The sequence below is a fragment of the Malaclemys terrapin genome, chromosome 19 (genome assembly GCF_027887155.1).
Source record: "Malaclemys terrapin pileata isolate rMalTer1 chromosome 19, rMalTer1.hap1, whole genome shotgun sequence".
In the NCBI taxonomy this organism is placed as follows: Eukaryota; Metazoa; Chordata; order Testudines; family Emydidae; genus Malaclemys; species Malaclemys terrapin.
In genome coordinates this window covers 6,640,854-6,656,264 of record NC_071523.1, presented here as the reverse complement: position 1 = coordinate 6,656,264, position 15,411 = coordinate 6,640,854, and the positions used below count along the sequence as shown (strand labels likewise).

The 15,411-nt window shown below is 51.7% G+C and overlaps 1 protein-coding gene across 4 annotated transcripts in view; it reads right to left on the bottom strand.

Annotated features, from left to right (window-relative positions):
• The window catches only part of ARHGEF10L (Rho guanine nucleotide exchange factor 10 like), a 172,299-nt gene that overhangs the window by 77,153 nt on the left and 79,735 nt on the right, over positions 1-15,411 (bottom strand). For 3 of the 4 annotated variants that reach the window (XM_054009100.1, XM_054009097.1, XM_054009098.1), the window contains 6 exons: positions 12,835-12,943; positions 6,285-6,391; positions 4,600-4,677; positions 3,451-3,630; positions 2,186-2,302; positions 1,034-1,126 (listed from right to left, as the gene is read on the bottom strand). In XM_054009100.1, coding sequence (XP_053865075.1) covers positions 1,034-1,126; positions 2,186-2,302; positions 3,451-3,630; positions 4,600-4,677; positions 6,285-6,391; positions 12,835-12,943 — 684 coding nt within the window. Of the gene's footprint in view, positions 1-1,033; positions 1,127-2,185; positions 2,303-3,450; positions 3,631-4,599; positions 4,678-6,284; positions 6,392-7,528; positions 7,613-12,834; positions 12,944-15,411 lie in introns of those variants that run through there. The other variant, XM_054009099.1, reaches the window with a different exon arrangement.

The window sequence follows — 15,411 nt, the reverse complement described above, 5'->3', positions numbered from 1 at the left end:
TGGGAAAGCCAAGGCAGTTTGTGCCTTAAGAATCTGCCAGCCAGTATCACCCAGGGTAAGAATTTGCTACTTCATATCCTACCTGTCTAGTATGTTAAGCTCAGTTTGCGGTTTTGTAGTTAATAAACTTGGTTTTGTTTGGTCTAAAACCAGGGTGGAAATCATACTTGGGGCAGAAAGCTGTTACATATCTTCCTCCACATGGAGGGAGGGGGCGAAATTCATGAGCTTGTGCTGTACAGTTCCCTGTGCAGCGCAAGACGGTATAAATTGGGGTTTACACTCCGGGGGGGGGGGGGGTGTTAGCAACTGGGAGGTGCCTTAGCAACTGGGGGGTGCCTTAGCTGAGCCTTCCCATGCAGAGCTGACCTCTGCATGTGTGTGAAGCTGCAGCTGGGTGTGTCCCTACCTGTGTGTGTGCTGGTGACAGAGCCTGGAGAGTTTGGCAACTTATCACACCACAGTGTGAAAGGAGCCCAGGCTGGTGGGTCAGGTGGGCTCGGTGGTACCTCAGTTATAAGTGGCATCCTGGGGGAACCCGTCACAGAGCTCTTCTATACACATCCAGACACTGAGAGTGGCCAGCCTTGGCTAAACCCTGGGTAGGGGCGCTGGAAAAGGAGGGGGGGGTCAGGCCTCATCACTTTTTAACAGACGTAAGGACGAGGGGGGGCCTCGGGGGCAGAGAGGAGCGAGCAGGGGGCGGGGCCTCGGGGTAAAGAGGCTGCATGGGGGATGGGGCCATGGTTTGGGCGCCGGTGGCCCCCCCACACTTTTACGGAGCTTCTGCCACTCCTGACCCTGGGAGTGGGTTTCAGATGGAATTTCTAGCACGTCAAGGGACTCAGCGGATGTAAACCCACATCACCTCGCTGACTCCTGTGGAATTACGCCAGCTGAGGGGCTGACTCAGAGACACCAGAATGACTGTCCCCATCCTGCCAGCCCTGAGATCCGGCCACTTCCCTGCCCGGTGGCTCCATCCCTTGCCCCCCCATCTCCCAGTAAGAGCGCAGACTCCAGTTGAAAATACCTGCAGCAGCAGAATGAACTGAGGAAATCTTTGGATGGGCTTCACCATCAGCCCGTAGAGCGTGACCCGGTCAGGGCTTGTCATCTGCCGCTTCTGTCGAGACAAGAACAACCCTCTACCACCTGCACTTCAACCAGGATCACTCAGAGCAGAAACCCCTCACCGTTTGTTCTCTCCCCCCTCACCCACCCACCCCACGCCAAGCACCTCCCCAAGCCATGGATCTGGGTGGGATTCTTTGCTTTTTACTCCTCCGCTCCGGCCCTCGCTCATTCCATTGTCATTCCTCCCTCCCTCACCCACTGCACCCTCTTGCCTGAGGTTAGATCAGCGAGAGATACTACAGAGCTGGAATAACTAACCCATCCTCCCCCGCCACTGGTCTGAGCCCGGCTTCACTCAGGACCTTGGGTTCCTGCAGTGGTTTTCATTGGCAGCAAAACCGTTGCTCTGGCTAGCTACTCTCTGCCTAACTTCACTCAAATGCAACGTTAGCAGATAATGGTCTTCGTGGCACATGCCTGGCAAGGGAAGGATGCCAGCATTAAGAGATGGGTAGGGTACCAATATGGCAGGGTTTGAAGGGACGGTCAGTGACTGTGCACCACGTTGGCATCGGTCCTGAACTTAGAGATCAGGCGGGTGGCACTCAACTGATGGTGCCCCCAGCTTCATTCTGGGGTGGGAATCCAAGCCCAGTGAGAAAGGAAGACGTGGGTATTCTGCAGGGGTAAGGTACGGGGCCAGCGGATAGGGGCTAGAAGCCAGCATCATTCGGTGCAACCACAGCCTCATCTGAGAAGAACAGCCACCCGGCACAAGCAGAGCGGCTACTGTGCAGGTGAAGACCACCACATGGTTCTGGAAACCCAACCCTTTGTATAGAGAGGCATCAGACAGTGCAGACAGGACACGGAGCGGGAAAATCCTTTCTACCTGGCCGGTGGCTTCCCGGAGCAGTAAAGTCCTGGGTACCGGTGACCTTTGCTAAGTGATTCACCGAGTCGTTTGAAATGCATCTTCTCTCCATCTGCAGCCTCTGCTTGTTCCTGGGAACATGGACCCTTACGATAGCCCTGTCGCAAGCAGAGCCCCATGCAGGCCAACTGCCAGATGGTGACAGGTGCAGCCTTTCCTGACTCTTCCACTGACCTTGAGGAACTCCAAGAACACGGGCTTGGTGAGACAGGCCTTCTTGATCACAGACATGGCGTTGGTGAAGTTGTTCACGTAATCGCTGTACACATCCAGCACCATCGACTTGGAAAACTTGGCGCATGCACAAATAACCAGACAGACAGGAGAGAGAGGGGAGAGTCAGATCCAGCGTCTCCTTACTTAGCACCTAAAGCTGAAGCGAAGCCAACAGCACGACTTCGACAGCTCACTGCAGACGCCAGTGGCTCACAGCTTGCAAACCTGTTTCCTCCCCCTCCCGAGGCATCTGCATTTGGAAAGTCCATCCTGCAACCCAGAGCTTTCATTGCAACCTGCAAGGAGGTTACCGCCATCAAACACAGAATAAGAGGGGCGCTGGGTCTGCCAAACCCCACAGATGGGATGGTGGTACGGGGCATTCCCACTTCCTTGCAATGGACAAATTCATGGGGGTCAGCTGTTAACACTTGCGTCTAGGCCAGAAGACTGCGGGTTCAAGTTCTCCGCCAAGATTTGGGCTTGTACTCGGCATCAACACTTAAAAGTCTGCAGAGCTCTGGGCGAGGTCGTCCCCGGGATTGCCCCGTTGGAGACGCCGGAATTCGTACGACAAGCTAAACTGAGCTTAACTCGTCTCCGGCAGCTGCTCCAAGGAGCCAGCACCACGGGACCCCGACGCCTTCGCCCACATTCCAGCCCCCCGTAAACAAGGTGAGCACCCCGTGCCGCGTGAGCTGCTGTGGAGGTTAGAAGGACCCCTGTATTAGCAGTGGGGCTGCAGCCATCTAACTCGCTATCCTGCAGTAACCAGGGCGCACAATGCAGTTCTATACACGGTACATTGGCCCAGGTGGGCCTAGGATAGCGAAGCTTGGAACCTGCCTGAAGACGCCAAGCCTTTCCCGTGGGCTGGCTCCATTTGATCAAGCGAACCAGCAAAAATCAAATGGTGCTCTCCCAGGCTTCCCCCTCATTGGCGGCTGCTCTTAAAACCTGCCCATGGCCTTCGCGCTGACATGGTCTCATCTACACGGTGCCTATTGCAATAACCCAGGTTCCCAGTGGACTAGCGGAGTGAGGGCCCAGGATGGAATAGGGGATGCTGGGAAGGTCCAGATAGAAGGGTATTGACAGAGGCCGCTTGTGCATTTTATATCCTACGTCATTGCCTGGAGGCGGCTTTGGCATGCTGGGGATGGGAAGAGGACGTGCGCGGGGGAGGGAACCCCGCCACCTCGCTCCAGAAGGGCGTCTCTTACTGAGGCCACGAAGAGGTCCCCAATTTTCTCCGTGGCGTCCCACTCGGCCACGCGGGAGAACAAGGCGATCTGGAACATGGAGTGGCAGTGCAGGATCTCCTTGAGGCGGAAGAAAACCACCTGGCACTTCCGGACGCTGAGGGCCTTGGGCTCCATCTCCATCAGCGGGTGTCTGTAATCCTGTAAGCCACAGGAGAGGGTTTAAACAGACTTTCCCGCCCTCGCCGCCCCGGATCGCGCCCGTCAGAGGAGCCCAAATGAATTGGGTGTCCCCCTGTGACCTTCCCAGCCTTAATGGTCACGTCTCAGCTCCCCAGCTGTGAAACAGGGATTTTGCTGCTCCCTCACTTGTGTTCTTTGATGGCTTGTCTATTAGCCTGTAAGCTCTTCCGAGCAGGGACCATCTCTTACCCCAGGTCCATCCAGCACTTTGCACTAGGAGACCCTGCTCCCGGTTGGAACCCATCAGCCCTACCATACTGAACTGGTTTGATGATTTTTAAAACCCTCTCCCTCCCCCGGCTCACTCCGGCAGTTTTCCCACATTGTTCCCCATTGCTGCTCCTCCTTCGTGTTCTCACGGCCCCTGCCGTTCACAGCCCTCGCTGTGCTTTGCAAACGTTAACGAGTTTGTGCTTCTTGGCCAAAGCCTTCCATGCGCCACGGCTGCCTTGACCTAAACTCAGCAGCAGGATCCCCGCTTTGTGGCAACTTCGGATCAGTTTTTTTAAACTGAAAACACCACAGAGTTCCCTGGGTGCAGGGGGGGTGGGAGGGTGAATCAAATGATCCATGGCACATTCCCTGCATTGTCTAATCGGATGTGTGATTAATTTTATGGTGCCCCTGAATTTTCAGTGAGCTGCAGGGAGCCCCGGGCCCTTTAAATCGCCAGCCTGGGGAAGCTGGGCCGGTCCGGCATGGCGTACCGGCTATTGCCCGTACGCCGTACCAGCTCACTTTCACCTCTGCCTAGAGATCCGTCTCCCTGAGGTTCTCTCCCACCCCCTTCCTTCCCTATTAAGATTTCTAAGGGGGATGGGGAGTTGTTCCCATCTATCCCATCCTCCCCGCCCCTCCCATTCACAGATGTCTGTAGTCTGTCTGTGCTAGGGTGGGTGACTCAGGTGGGCTTAAGATTGGCGTCACCTGGAGAATCCGCTTTAATGAGTCCACGTAGCTCCTCTCACTCTGCACGATGGAGCCCAGGATGTGACGTCGTACCACCTGCAACACCCACACCAGGGTTACGGTCAGAAACGGGTGCAGAGCCCCTCCATCAGCATATGGGCGTGCACACACATACACACCACCTCCCTCCCTTAGCACCATATCACAGAACATGTACATCTTCACAGACATCGGTGGGAGGCTGTAGATTTTTTGCTCACTCACAATGCTGCCTGGTGCTAGTACCCAGCAGAGCGATGTAGAGCTATTTTGTGGATTCATCTTTTTGGGCAGATTGGACAGTGGTGAGGCAATTTAGTTCCTCAACATACAGCTACAAAAAACACACAGGGGGGAATGAGACCAGCTGAAGTCCAGCGTATTGGCAAGTTTGAAGAAGTCTGGTAAAGGCTCCACACGTACTTGTGTGTCTACAGCCGTTGATCCTCTTGGGCCCCTCACTAGATAAAAACTTGTTCCTCCAGCTCCCAAGCACAGCAGAGCCCAGCATCCCACCCCTTGGGTTTACTACACTTAATGCTCTAAGATGGAGCGATGTTCTGGTGCTTCCAACCCCCAGGCACCCTCAGAGCGCCCCCTGCAGGTTGTGAGAACCTCACATGCACCAAGATGGACTTCCCACCATCTCCAGTGGGCCACAAATCATGGAGACAGGTAACCAAGTACCACTGAGTTCTGCTGTGCTGGAGAGGACCAAGCGGAGGTAAACAGCCCTCCTCTCCTCCCCAGAAGATCCCGCCAACCCTTGGAGAGAGCTACAGCAGATAACAGGGGGGAGGGATAGCTCAGTGGTTTGAGCATTGGCCCAGGGTTGTGAGTTCAATCCTTGAGGGGGCCACTTAGGGATCTGGGGCAAAATCAGTACTTGGTCCTGCTAGTGAAGGCCGGGGGCTGGACTCGATGACCTTTCAGGGTCCCTTCCAGCTCTAGGAGATAAACCTATCTCCATTTATTTTATTTTAACGGGAAGCACCGGAAGGAGCCATGCTGGCTGGGGTTCTTGCCAGAAGATCAGGTAATTTCAGATAATCCTCAAGCAATGGGATGCTTCACAAGTTAAGCTACTGGATGGTTCAACCTCACTTGTGACCACAGATTTGTGACCAGCAGGGGAAGCTCGCACATGGCAAGCCTCTGGGGATTGTTTAACTCCTACAGAACAGACACAGATATTTGTTAATGTCAAGGAGCTTTCGCTGAAACCTGGTAGGGATCAATCTCTGGGTTCCAAACATTACAGCTAATAGAGCTAGCTGAAATTTTCCAAACGTTTTGTCCGAAAGTGGCCTTTTTTAGGCAATCTAATTTTTCCCATAACAATCAGGCAGTCGAAATCTTTTGTTTTCATGAAAGAGATGCTCTTTGGCCAATAAGTACTCCGCCCCCTCGATATTTAACCATTTAAATGACATTTTTGATAAAGGCTTCAATCAAAGATTCAAAAAAGCAAAAGCAAAACAGCACAAAACAAGCCCCATTCGGACCCTTTGAAATAAAAGCAACTTTGCAAAGAGGCTTCCACGGGCAGACCAGCTCTGGATCAAAGGGACAGCTCTCTACATCACCACCATCCTACCGGGGGCAGTCAGTCAACCAGGGGAGGTCAAGTCCCGTGTACTCAGCGCCTTCCCCCTACCACAGACCTGTTGAGGGCTTAATCCATCCGGCATGGGGCCAAGCTCGGGAGGCGGGTGTTTCATGTCCGAGACAGTGACCTCCAGGAACCCCATGTCTTCCTCCTCAGAGTCACCTGGAAGACAAAACGCACAAGCAATGAACACCTGAGTGGCGTGCCCAGCAAAGCGTAGCCCAAGCAGAAGGACCAACGGCTAGTATCTTGCATGGGTGTGTCTTAAAGCTTCCTACAGCGGGGGAAGAGCACACATGTCCACTGAGCATTCTGCCCCTGCATTTTGGAGGGCTCTAGGCGCCTACCATTCAGATCACAAGCACTTTGGGGCGGGCACCACAGCCTCTACCAGGCTGCAGACAGCGCTGGTGCTCAGAACATCTAGAGTGTTTGTCCAGCCTGTACTCACCCCCCTCCTCACACACATACCTGTGCCATGGAGGGGGCTGGTAACCCGGTGGTTAATGCACTGGCCCTTTTTTCCCCCTCTACTGGCATCAAGAACGAACCTAGAAACTTGAATACGCCGGTCTCGTCCTATGTCTTAGGCATTCCCCTGGGTGGAGATGCACCCCACGCTGCTCCGACCCACCGGTCAGCAGAATGGATAGCTCATGCATGGCCCTGGGACTGAGGAGTAAACGGTCTGCCCAGGCAGTTGGTGCTCTGTTCATTGCCACCGCTGGGTCAAGGAGCAGAGGGTTCCTCTCTATGCTGCAGTATGTTGCACAACTATTTAGTCCAAGCCGGGACTTACGGGAAACCCTGAGTGCTGACACCAGATACCATTGGGCTGCATTAATCAGCCCAAGGAATTTGAGAGGTAGGGACGGGAGAACCACGGAGATCTCAGCCTGGAACGAATTCCCTTTGGGGGAGGGCACAGGACCAGCGAGCCGAGTGCCCTGTCTGCCCCGAATGTCATGGTCAGCCAAGCACCCAAACGCCTGTAGCAGGGAAATCAAACTCACTTGGGGGTTTAAACCCATTTAATACTGCAAAGCTCCAACCAGCCTCTCATCTCAGGACCCTTCCAAGGGGCTGAACAGAATGATCCCAGAAGCGGACCGCTGGGTTTTTTCCACTGTTCCTCATGGCTTCTTCAGAAATCAAACCCAAGCAAAGCGGGTAAGGGGAGGGAATAACGAACCCCGTGCAGAGAGAAGCAGGAAGGAGTGAGCAAGACTGGGGAGCAGAGGCGACAGGAACCGAACCTACCTGAGAAAGGGAAGCCCAGTGAGACAAACCTCCCCTTACCTGAGGCAGAGACCGAAGAGGAAGAGGAGGAGGAGGAGGTGGTGATAATATAGTCTTTTTCAATAGAGCACCGTTTCCTCCACATTCTGCCCGCTGCATTCTCCCGCAAGCACTGCCTGTCAACTTCCTCTTCCCCCCCCATTCTGGCTTTACGGATATAAATAGCCTCGGGAGGAAGGGCGACTGCTGGGGACACTCTGGGCTTGTGTGGGTGGAGACGGGGAGGGGGATCAGAGGGCTGCAGGAATACAGCAGCTGCTTGGCTCACAACTCCCGAGTGACCTTTTTCCTTCCCTAATTTTGGAAGAGCAGCTCAGCTCGCTGTCGCTCGGCTCCAGCCCCGGCTGCCCAGAGTCCAATCACAGCTAGGGACGGGCCCATCTCTGCTCGGACGCTGCTCTCGGGGAGCGCCTCATGCTCTGGGTCAGGTGGCAGGAGGCTGGGCTGGGTGCAGAGGCAGTAGCAGCCTGCGGAGACCTGCACGGCGGGGAGGAGGGCGTAGGCGCCGACACCGTGGATGCTCCCAGGCTGGAGCACCCCTGGGGAGAAATTGGTGGGTGCAGAGCAAGCTCCCCTCGCCCCCACCTCCCCTCCACCCCTGAGCGCACCGCAGCCCCACTTCTCCTCCCAGCCCTTGTAACAAGCTCCGGGAGGGAGGAGGAGGAGTGGGAACAAGGCGCGCTCAGGGGAGGAGGCGGGGATTTGGGGAAGGGGTTGGAATGAGGGCGGGGCAGGCACCCACCAGTGCCAGGAGAAGTTGGCGCCTATGGCAGGGGGAGGATGGCAGAAGTCAGCCAGGTTTATCCCTAACTAGATTTGTCACCTAGGACGTCTCTTCCCTTGACAGGAAGCAGCCATTCACTTCGGTCACGACCCATCGGGTAACCCTACATGCTGCTCAGACTCCTTTTCCTTTACCCCCCCCCCAGCTATTTAATCACCCTCTAAGACCCTTAAGGACATGTGACATTCTCTAGTTACAGCATGGCCTGTGCTTGGACACACCACCACTCTCCATGCAGATACGCAGGGCCCAGCTAACAACCGGACCCGTCTGGATCTCAAAGCAATTAGCAATTTAACCCTCAACACCTGTGTGTTTGGCATTATCCCCATTTCACAGATGGGGAAAACTGAGGCAGCAGGCGAGGAAGTGACTTGCCTCAAGGTCATACAGTGAGTCTGGGACTAGAACCCAGGACTCCTGACTCCCAGCTCTCTGCTCTAACCATTATACAATCCACTCCTTCTGGGAGATGGAGAAGCAAATGGACACCGGGGATCAAACCCCAAATATCGCTGGTAGCCAAACTTTGGGTGGATCACGCTGCTCTTACAGACACCCAACCTGTCTGCCTCTTTCTTATGCTTCAGCAGCTCTCACAAAGCTCGTTATGCCAGGCACGTCTCATTGGACTGAACTGAGTCCAGAGCACACGGACTAGAATCCTCCCTTGCTCTGGAAGTTCCATTGGGATCCCTAAAACCCACAGGGGATATCGCACCTTTTCCATCTGCACTGCCCTGCCCGTGTTCCCCATTCCCTATATAACGTGAGAAGCATTAGCAGAGTCTGATTGGCTGGACTAAATTCCTTAAGAACATAAGAACTGCCATTCTGGGTCAGACCAAAGGTCCATCTACCCCAGTATCCGGTCTTCCGACAGTGGCCAATGCCAGGTGCCCCAGAGGGAATGAACAGAACAGGTAATCATCAAGTGATCCATCCCCCGTTGCCCATTCCCAGCTTCTGGCAAACAGACGCTAGGGACACCATCCCTGTCCATCCTGGCTAACAGCCATTGATGGACCCGTCCTCCATGAATTTATCTAGTTCTTTTTTGAACCCTGTTATAGTCTTGGCCTTCACACCATCCTCTGGCAAGGAGATCTACAGGTTGACTGTGCGTTGTGTGAAAAAATACTGCTTTTTGTTTGGTTTAAACCTGCTGCCTAGTAATTTCATTTGGTGACCCCTAGTTCTTGTTAAGAGAAGGAGTAAATAACACTGCCTTATTTACTTTCTCCACACCCATCCTGATTTAATAGACCTCTACCATATCCACCCTTAGTCGTCTCTTTTCCAAGCTGAAAAGTCCCAGTCTTATTAACCTCTCCTCATATGGAAGCTGTTCCATACCCCTAATTGTTTTTGTTGCTCTTTTCTGAGATGGGGCAACCACATCTGCACGCAGCATTCAAGATGTAGGCGTACCACGGAGGCAAGATGATATTTTCTGTCTTATCTCTCCCTTTCTTAATGATTCCCAACATTCTGTTCGCTTTTTTGCCTGCCACTGCACATTGAGTGGATGTTTTCAGAGAACTATCCAGAGTGACTCCTTGTTTCCCCTTCATCAGCAACCCATGCACTTCCCTTCTCTGGAAATGTTGTTGCCTTGTGTTTTGTCTGTGCTGTCCTATGGGCCCAGATTTTTAAAGTTATTTAGGCACCTAACTCCCATTGAAATCAACAGGAGTCGGGTGGCTAAGTCCCTTTAAACATCTGGGCCTCAGGTCTCTGGGACAGAGAACACATCAGATCTGTGTTTGTACAGCTCCTGTGTAAATGCACATTGAATGGACCTGAGCGGCCTGCTGACCCAGCGTGGGCCATCTTAAAGGAAAGTTAAATATGAAGCCACACAGCTGAAGCAGAGGGATTAGCTAGCTTCTCGCCATTTGTACCCCTGGACTCCTCTTCATAGCCCCCGGCTGAGCATTAGAAAGCCAGGGACTTCCTAACTATAAGAAAAGTAGGACAATGGAACAGATGCCTAGGGAGGTTGTGGAAGCACCTTCATTGGATGTTTTCAAAAGGAGGCTGGGTAGCATCTGTCTTGGATGGTTTAGACACAAATCCCGCATCCGGGAAGGGGGTTGGACTAGATGACCCTTGTGGTCCCGTCTAACCCTCTGGTTCTAGGACTTCAGGAATCCATCTCCGTCTATATTTTCATAGGCGTTGCGTGGCCTGTGCCCTCTGCTGGTTTTGAAAGTCTCAACCCCTATGGGCAACGGTGACAGCTCACTGATGGATCAGTTTGCTTCAGAAGACGAGAGTGCTCATGAAGATCAACTTCTTTCCCAGTCCCCATGGTCACAGCCCAGGAAGGCCAACTGGGACCAACTTGCTACAGGTTGGAACCAAGTATTAGAGCGGATTAGAAAATGGGGCTTCTTCCACCACTAACCCGTGGAACATTTCAACAGAAACTGAACATTTATGTCAAACAACTGGCCCAAAACTAGACATTTTCCATGAAAATTTGTTTAGTCGAAAACCCTATTTTCCACTGGGAAAACACCTCGATGGAAACTTTTTGACCAGCCCTACTAAATATCCCTGACTTAACAAGGCGGTGCTAGTTACTCTACCCGTGCCCTCAAGGGGCACCCCACAATGTCAGCACCTCCCCAGTTCAGCATTTCCCTCCCATTACTGGAGATAAGAAAGTTCCTCCACCAAAACTCTAGCTTGGGGTCGGCAACCTTTCAGAAGTGGTGTGCCGAGTCTTCGTTTACTCATTCTAATTTAAGGTTTCGCGTGCCAGTCATACATTTTAATGTTTTTAAAAGGTCTCTTTCTACAAGTCTATAATATAGAACTAAACTATTGTTGTCTGTAAAGTAAATAAGGTTTTTAAAAGGGGATGGTATAATGGGATAGCCTAATTTTGGCAATTAATTGATCTTTGACTATTAGCGGGAAATATGCCCAATGGTCTGTAATGGGATGTTAGATGGGGTGGGATCCGAGTTACTACAGAGAATTCTTTCTTAGGTGTCTGGCTGGTGAGTTTTGCCCACATGCTCAGGGTTTAGCTGATCGCCATATTTGGGGTCAGGAAGGAATTTTCCTCCAGGGCAGATTGGCAGAGGCCCTGGGGGGTTTTCGCCTTCCTCTGCAGTGTGGGCCACAGGTCACTTGCTGGAGGATTCTCTGCACCTTGAAGTCTTTAAACCATGATTTGAGGACTTCAGTGGCTCAGACACAGGTTTGATACAAGAGTGGGTGGTGAGATTCTGTGGCCTGAGTTGTGCAGGAGGTCAGACTAGATGATCATAATGGTCCCTTCTGACCTTAAAGTCTAAGATTCTATGCAGAGCCCCCCGGACCGGTGGCCAGGACCCGGGCAGTGTGAGTGCCACTGAAAATCAGCTCGCGTGCCGCCTTCGGCACGGGTGCCATAGGTTGCCTACCCCTGCACTAGCTGGTTTCCTCTCTCCTCCTTAACGTGCCGCCAAAAGGCTAACGGAAGGGATATGGTTTGGCACAGTCGTTTCCATGGAAATAAGCAGCAACACTCAGGATTACAACAGACCTGGGTGGCAACTGGGGGATGATCCAGATTTAGTCACCAGGGGCCAAATCCTCTGCAGACAGCAATGCCAACCCAGCCAAGGAAGTTACGCTAGTTACTCCAGCAAAAGGTTTTGCCCCAACACACTGTTCTGGTTTAGTAACAGCAGCAGAAGCAATGCATGAAATAAAACAGGAACGTGATTTTTATCTTTAAAAAAATATGACTAACCAAAACAGGTTTTAGGCCACAAGCATCTGGCTTTGTTTTCTCAAAACGTGCTGAGCGCCCACCGCTCCTACTGAAGATAAACACTTTAGACATTCAGGCCATTAGGGGACAGCTTTTCAAAAGACCTAGGGGACAGATTTTTCAAATGCTGCCCACTCCGAATTTGGGCCAGATGACCAGCTCCCGTCAAGACACAAAGATTGTCAGAAGAGCACAGCCCTCAACCAGCGTTTGTTTGAAAACCTGCCCATTACTTTTCAGCATCTAACTGGGAGAAGGGTTCTTTGGAAAACCCGGCCCTGAATGAAGGGTGCTTTTAACGTATGGTCTCTCCAGCTTGAGAGTCATGAAAGCTTTGATAGGTTTTAGAAAAACTAAATAGGAAAGGGATTTTGGGATGCGTTTTTAAAGGGTATATAAAGGTTTGACATGTAAGCTTCCCCCCTCTGTTGGAATCCCTGATACAACTGCCTTGCACTAGGCAAGGGGCAAAGTTTTCACAAGAACCTAAATCCCATCTTCAAAAGTTAGACACTTAAGAGCCTAAGTCACTTAGATGCTCTGAGCAATTCCACGCTAGAGCACAAGCGTGAGAGAGTGCAAAAAGGAGGCAAAAAGCATAAATTAGAGGCAGAGGGGAAAAAAATTAAATTGTGATCACCCAATCATTCGTAGGAAATGCAAGGATTTCTGGTATTTTCAGTTTGTGATTTTTCTCTCTGTAAAATCAGTTATTTTGCACCTGACACCGACCGCCCCAGCGCCAGTTACCTGGGGCTTCTTTCCGGTGCAAGAAGGTCACTTTGCGCATGACAGCGATCTTCGTCTTCTCCAAGCCGTCTTTTGTGCCGCTTCTGGCGGCTTTCATCAGCTGAGTCATCTGAGGAGAAGAGATGCAAAGAAGTGACCATCTCTGTCAATCCTTCAGCCCCAGCTGCTCCATCCCAGAGCAAGCAGCACCCCACGCTCCCTGCCTCTTTGCTAGAAACGATTCGACTTCCAAGACACAAGAGCAGCTCTTCCTCCCCATGTCAACCACACACACACTTCATGGGGGGAGCGGGGGGGGGCACGGACCCTCTTGGCCCTAAAGAAATGGCATTGAAAGAATCTGAATAATTTCTTTCAATAGCAGCTTTAAAAAAAAAAAAAAAAAAAAAAATCAGCCACACTTTATATTAAGGAACCCTTTGTAAAGGGTTAAATTATTCAGAGATGTTATTAGCGTGTTCCAGGCATGAGCAGTACGTGTTACAGCTGGCTTGCAGCACAGCACTAGAAAGTGTTCTGGATGGTTTATAAGCAATCTCTCAACCGAAGGTCTCTCTAGCAATCTGGAACAACTGACAGGCATTCACTGAAGCATCTATTAACCCTTCAGAGATGAAACCTTAGCGTAAAGTGCGATCTATATACCTAGAGAGATTCCCGTTGGCGATACCATCATCGGAGCCTGAGGAGTAGTTTCTTGCAGCAAGTTCTGATCTTTTCCATCTCCGAAAAAGAGGAAATGGAACTTTTTTGGTTTAAACTTGTGAATTTAGTAATGGGGTGGGGACTGTCAGACGCACGGCATTGGCCAACTCTGCTCTGGTCAAAGCAGAGGGCAGAACTCCGGCTGGCTTCAATGGGAGTGAGGTTAGGCTGATCAAACCCTTTGCGGCTGCTCATGGACAGCCCCGGTGCCTGAAGTCCTATTTACATTCAGGACAGGGCAGCAGCAATGCAAGGTTCCCCCACACATCCTGCCAATGTGCTCTCTGGAGGCACTACCTCCAGGGTAGAGAGAGCTCAGTCTCCCGGGCCCTGTCTGTCCTTGGCCTCTCTGCTGAGCCTACCAGCCAGGCAGTCAGCTATGGGACTGGACTGAGCCCCAAGAACCAACTTCACATCCGCCACCAGACCATCAGCAGATGGTGGCGTCTTCTAGTCCCTGTCCGCTTGGCCAGATGCAGATGGGATCACAGGCTCACTTTCCCAATCTGCCAGTCGGGCACGCCAGCCTGCCCACCTCCTCTTCTGGCATTTCCAATCGGACTAGACAGCAGCAGTGCTCCGGGGTCTTTACCACCTCCTCTCTGGGACCAGCCTCGGCCCAGCTCCAGCCATGGGGCTCTAGGAACGCGTCGCCAGCCAGCTGCACGCAAGCGATCCTACTGACCTGACGGCTTCTCTGTAATGCCACTCCCTTTGGGAGCTCCCTCTGCCCTTTGGCACGTGACCCTCACTTGGATCACTCCAACACATTAAAAGGGCCAGCGTCCCACACGTAGGGAAGGTGGGAAGAGCAGGTTCATGGTGAAACAATGCAGCAGCCTAGTGCACATTCTCACAGGGGACCTGGCAACTGTCTCCAGGGGACCACGTGCCCGCTGAGGATAGCTGGAGCATAGCGCACCCCGGCTATGCCTACTCCCCATTCCCTGCACAAGAGGCTGAAGGGAAGGCAGCCTGCTGGGAACTCCGGCAGCAAGGGGCACATCGCCATCCACGTGGGACAGAGAATCTGTCCTGTAGTGACCCATCAGATTCAGACCAGGTTTGAGTGTTAGATAGTCCATGAACATTTAAAGCAGGAAGGGATGCTCAAGGTGGGCAAATGGAAGGGGGAAAGACTGTGCTGATCTGCTCAAGACCAGCTTAGTTTCAAGCCATTAACAATTTTATGGGACACGTTTTTAACCACATCTGGCAATCTCCCCCCACCCCCTCTTCCCTGGTATTTGTGAACCACTGCTATTTGCACATGCAGGAGCTTTGCACTTGTACCTGAAAAATCCAACAGTCGCACGTGCAAAGTGTCCATTTGCAAACTGCTGGGGCTAGAGATCAGTGTAGCACCTAGAGGGCAGACGCACACACTCTGCTGAGAGCAGGACACCTTATCTGGCCCCGATGGTTCAGAAGATACTTGTAACCATCACCACTGGTGGGTACGGACTAGAGCTGGTCAGAAAAATCTTGACAGACCCATTTTCCATCAGAGAACGCAGTTTCCTCAAAGTTAAAACCTTTCCCAAAATGTGTCAACTTCACCAAAGATTCATTTTGGACAAAACCCTCAAAAAAGTTCCAACAATTAAAAACAAGGTTCCTTTTGGATATTTTTAGAAAAAAGTGGTTTGATTTTTCATTTTGAAAAAACTGACTTTTTAAAAAATGTTGTATTCTATTATACTATAAAATAAAAAAGCTAATCAAAACAAAATTAATTGACCAAAAAAATAAAATTGGAGTTTTCTTTCATGGAGTGTTTAGAAATTTTCAGGTTTTATTCGTAACTGGAATGAAGACAAATGTGAAAGTCCCTAAATCCTTCATTAAATGGATTTGGCATCTTCCACACAG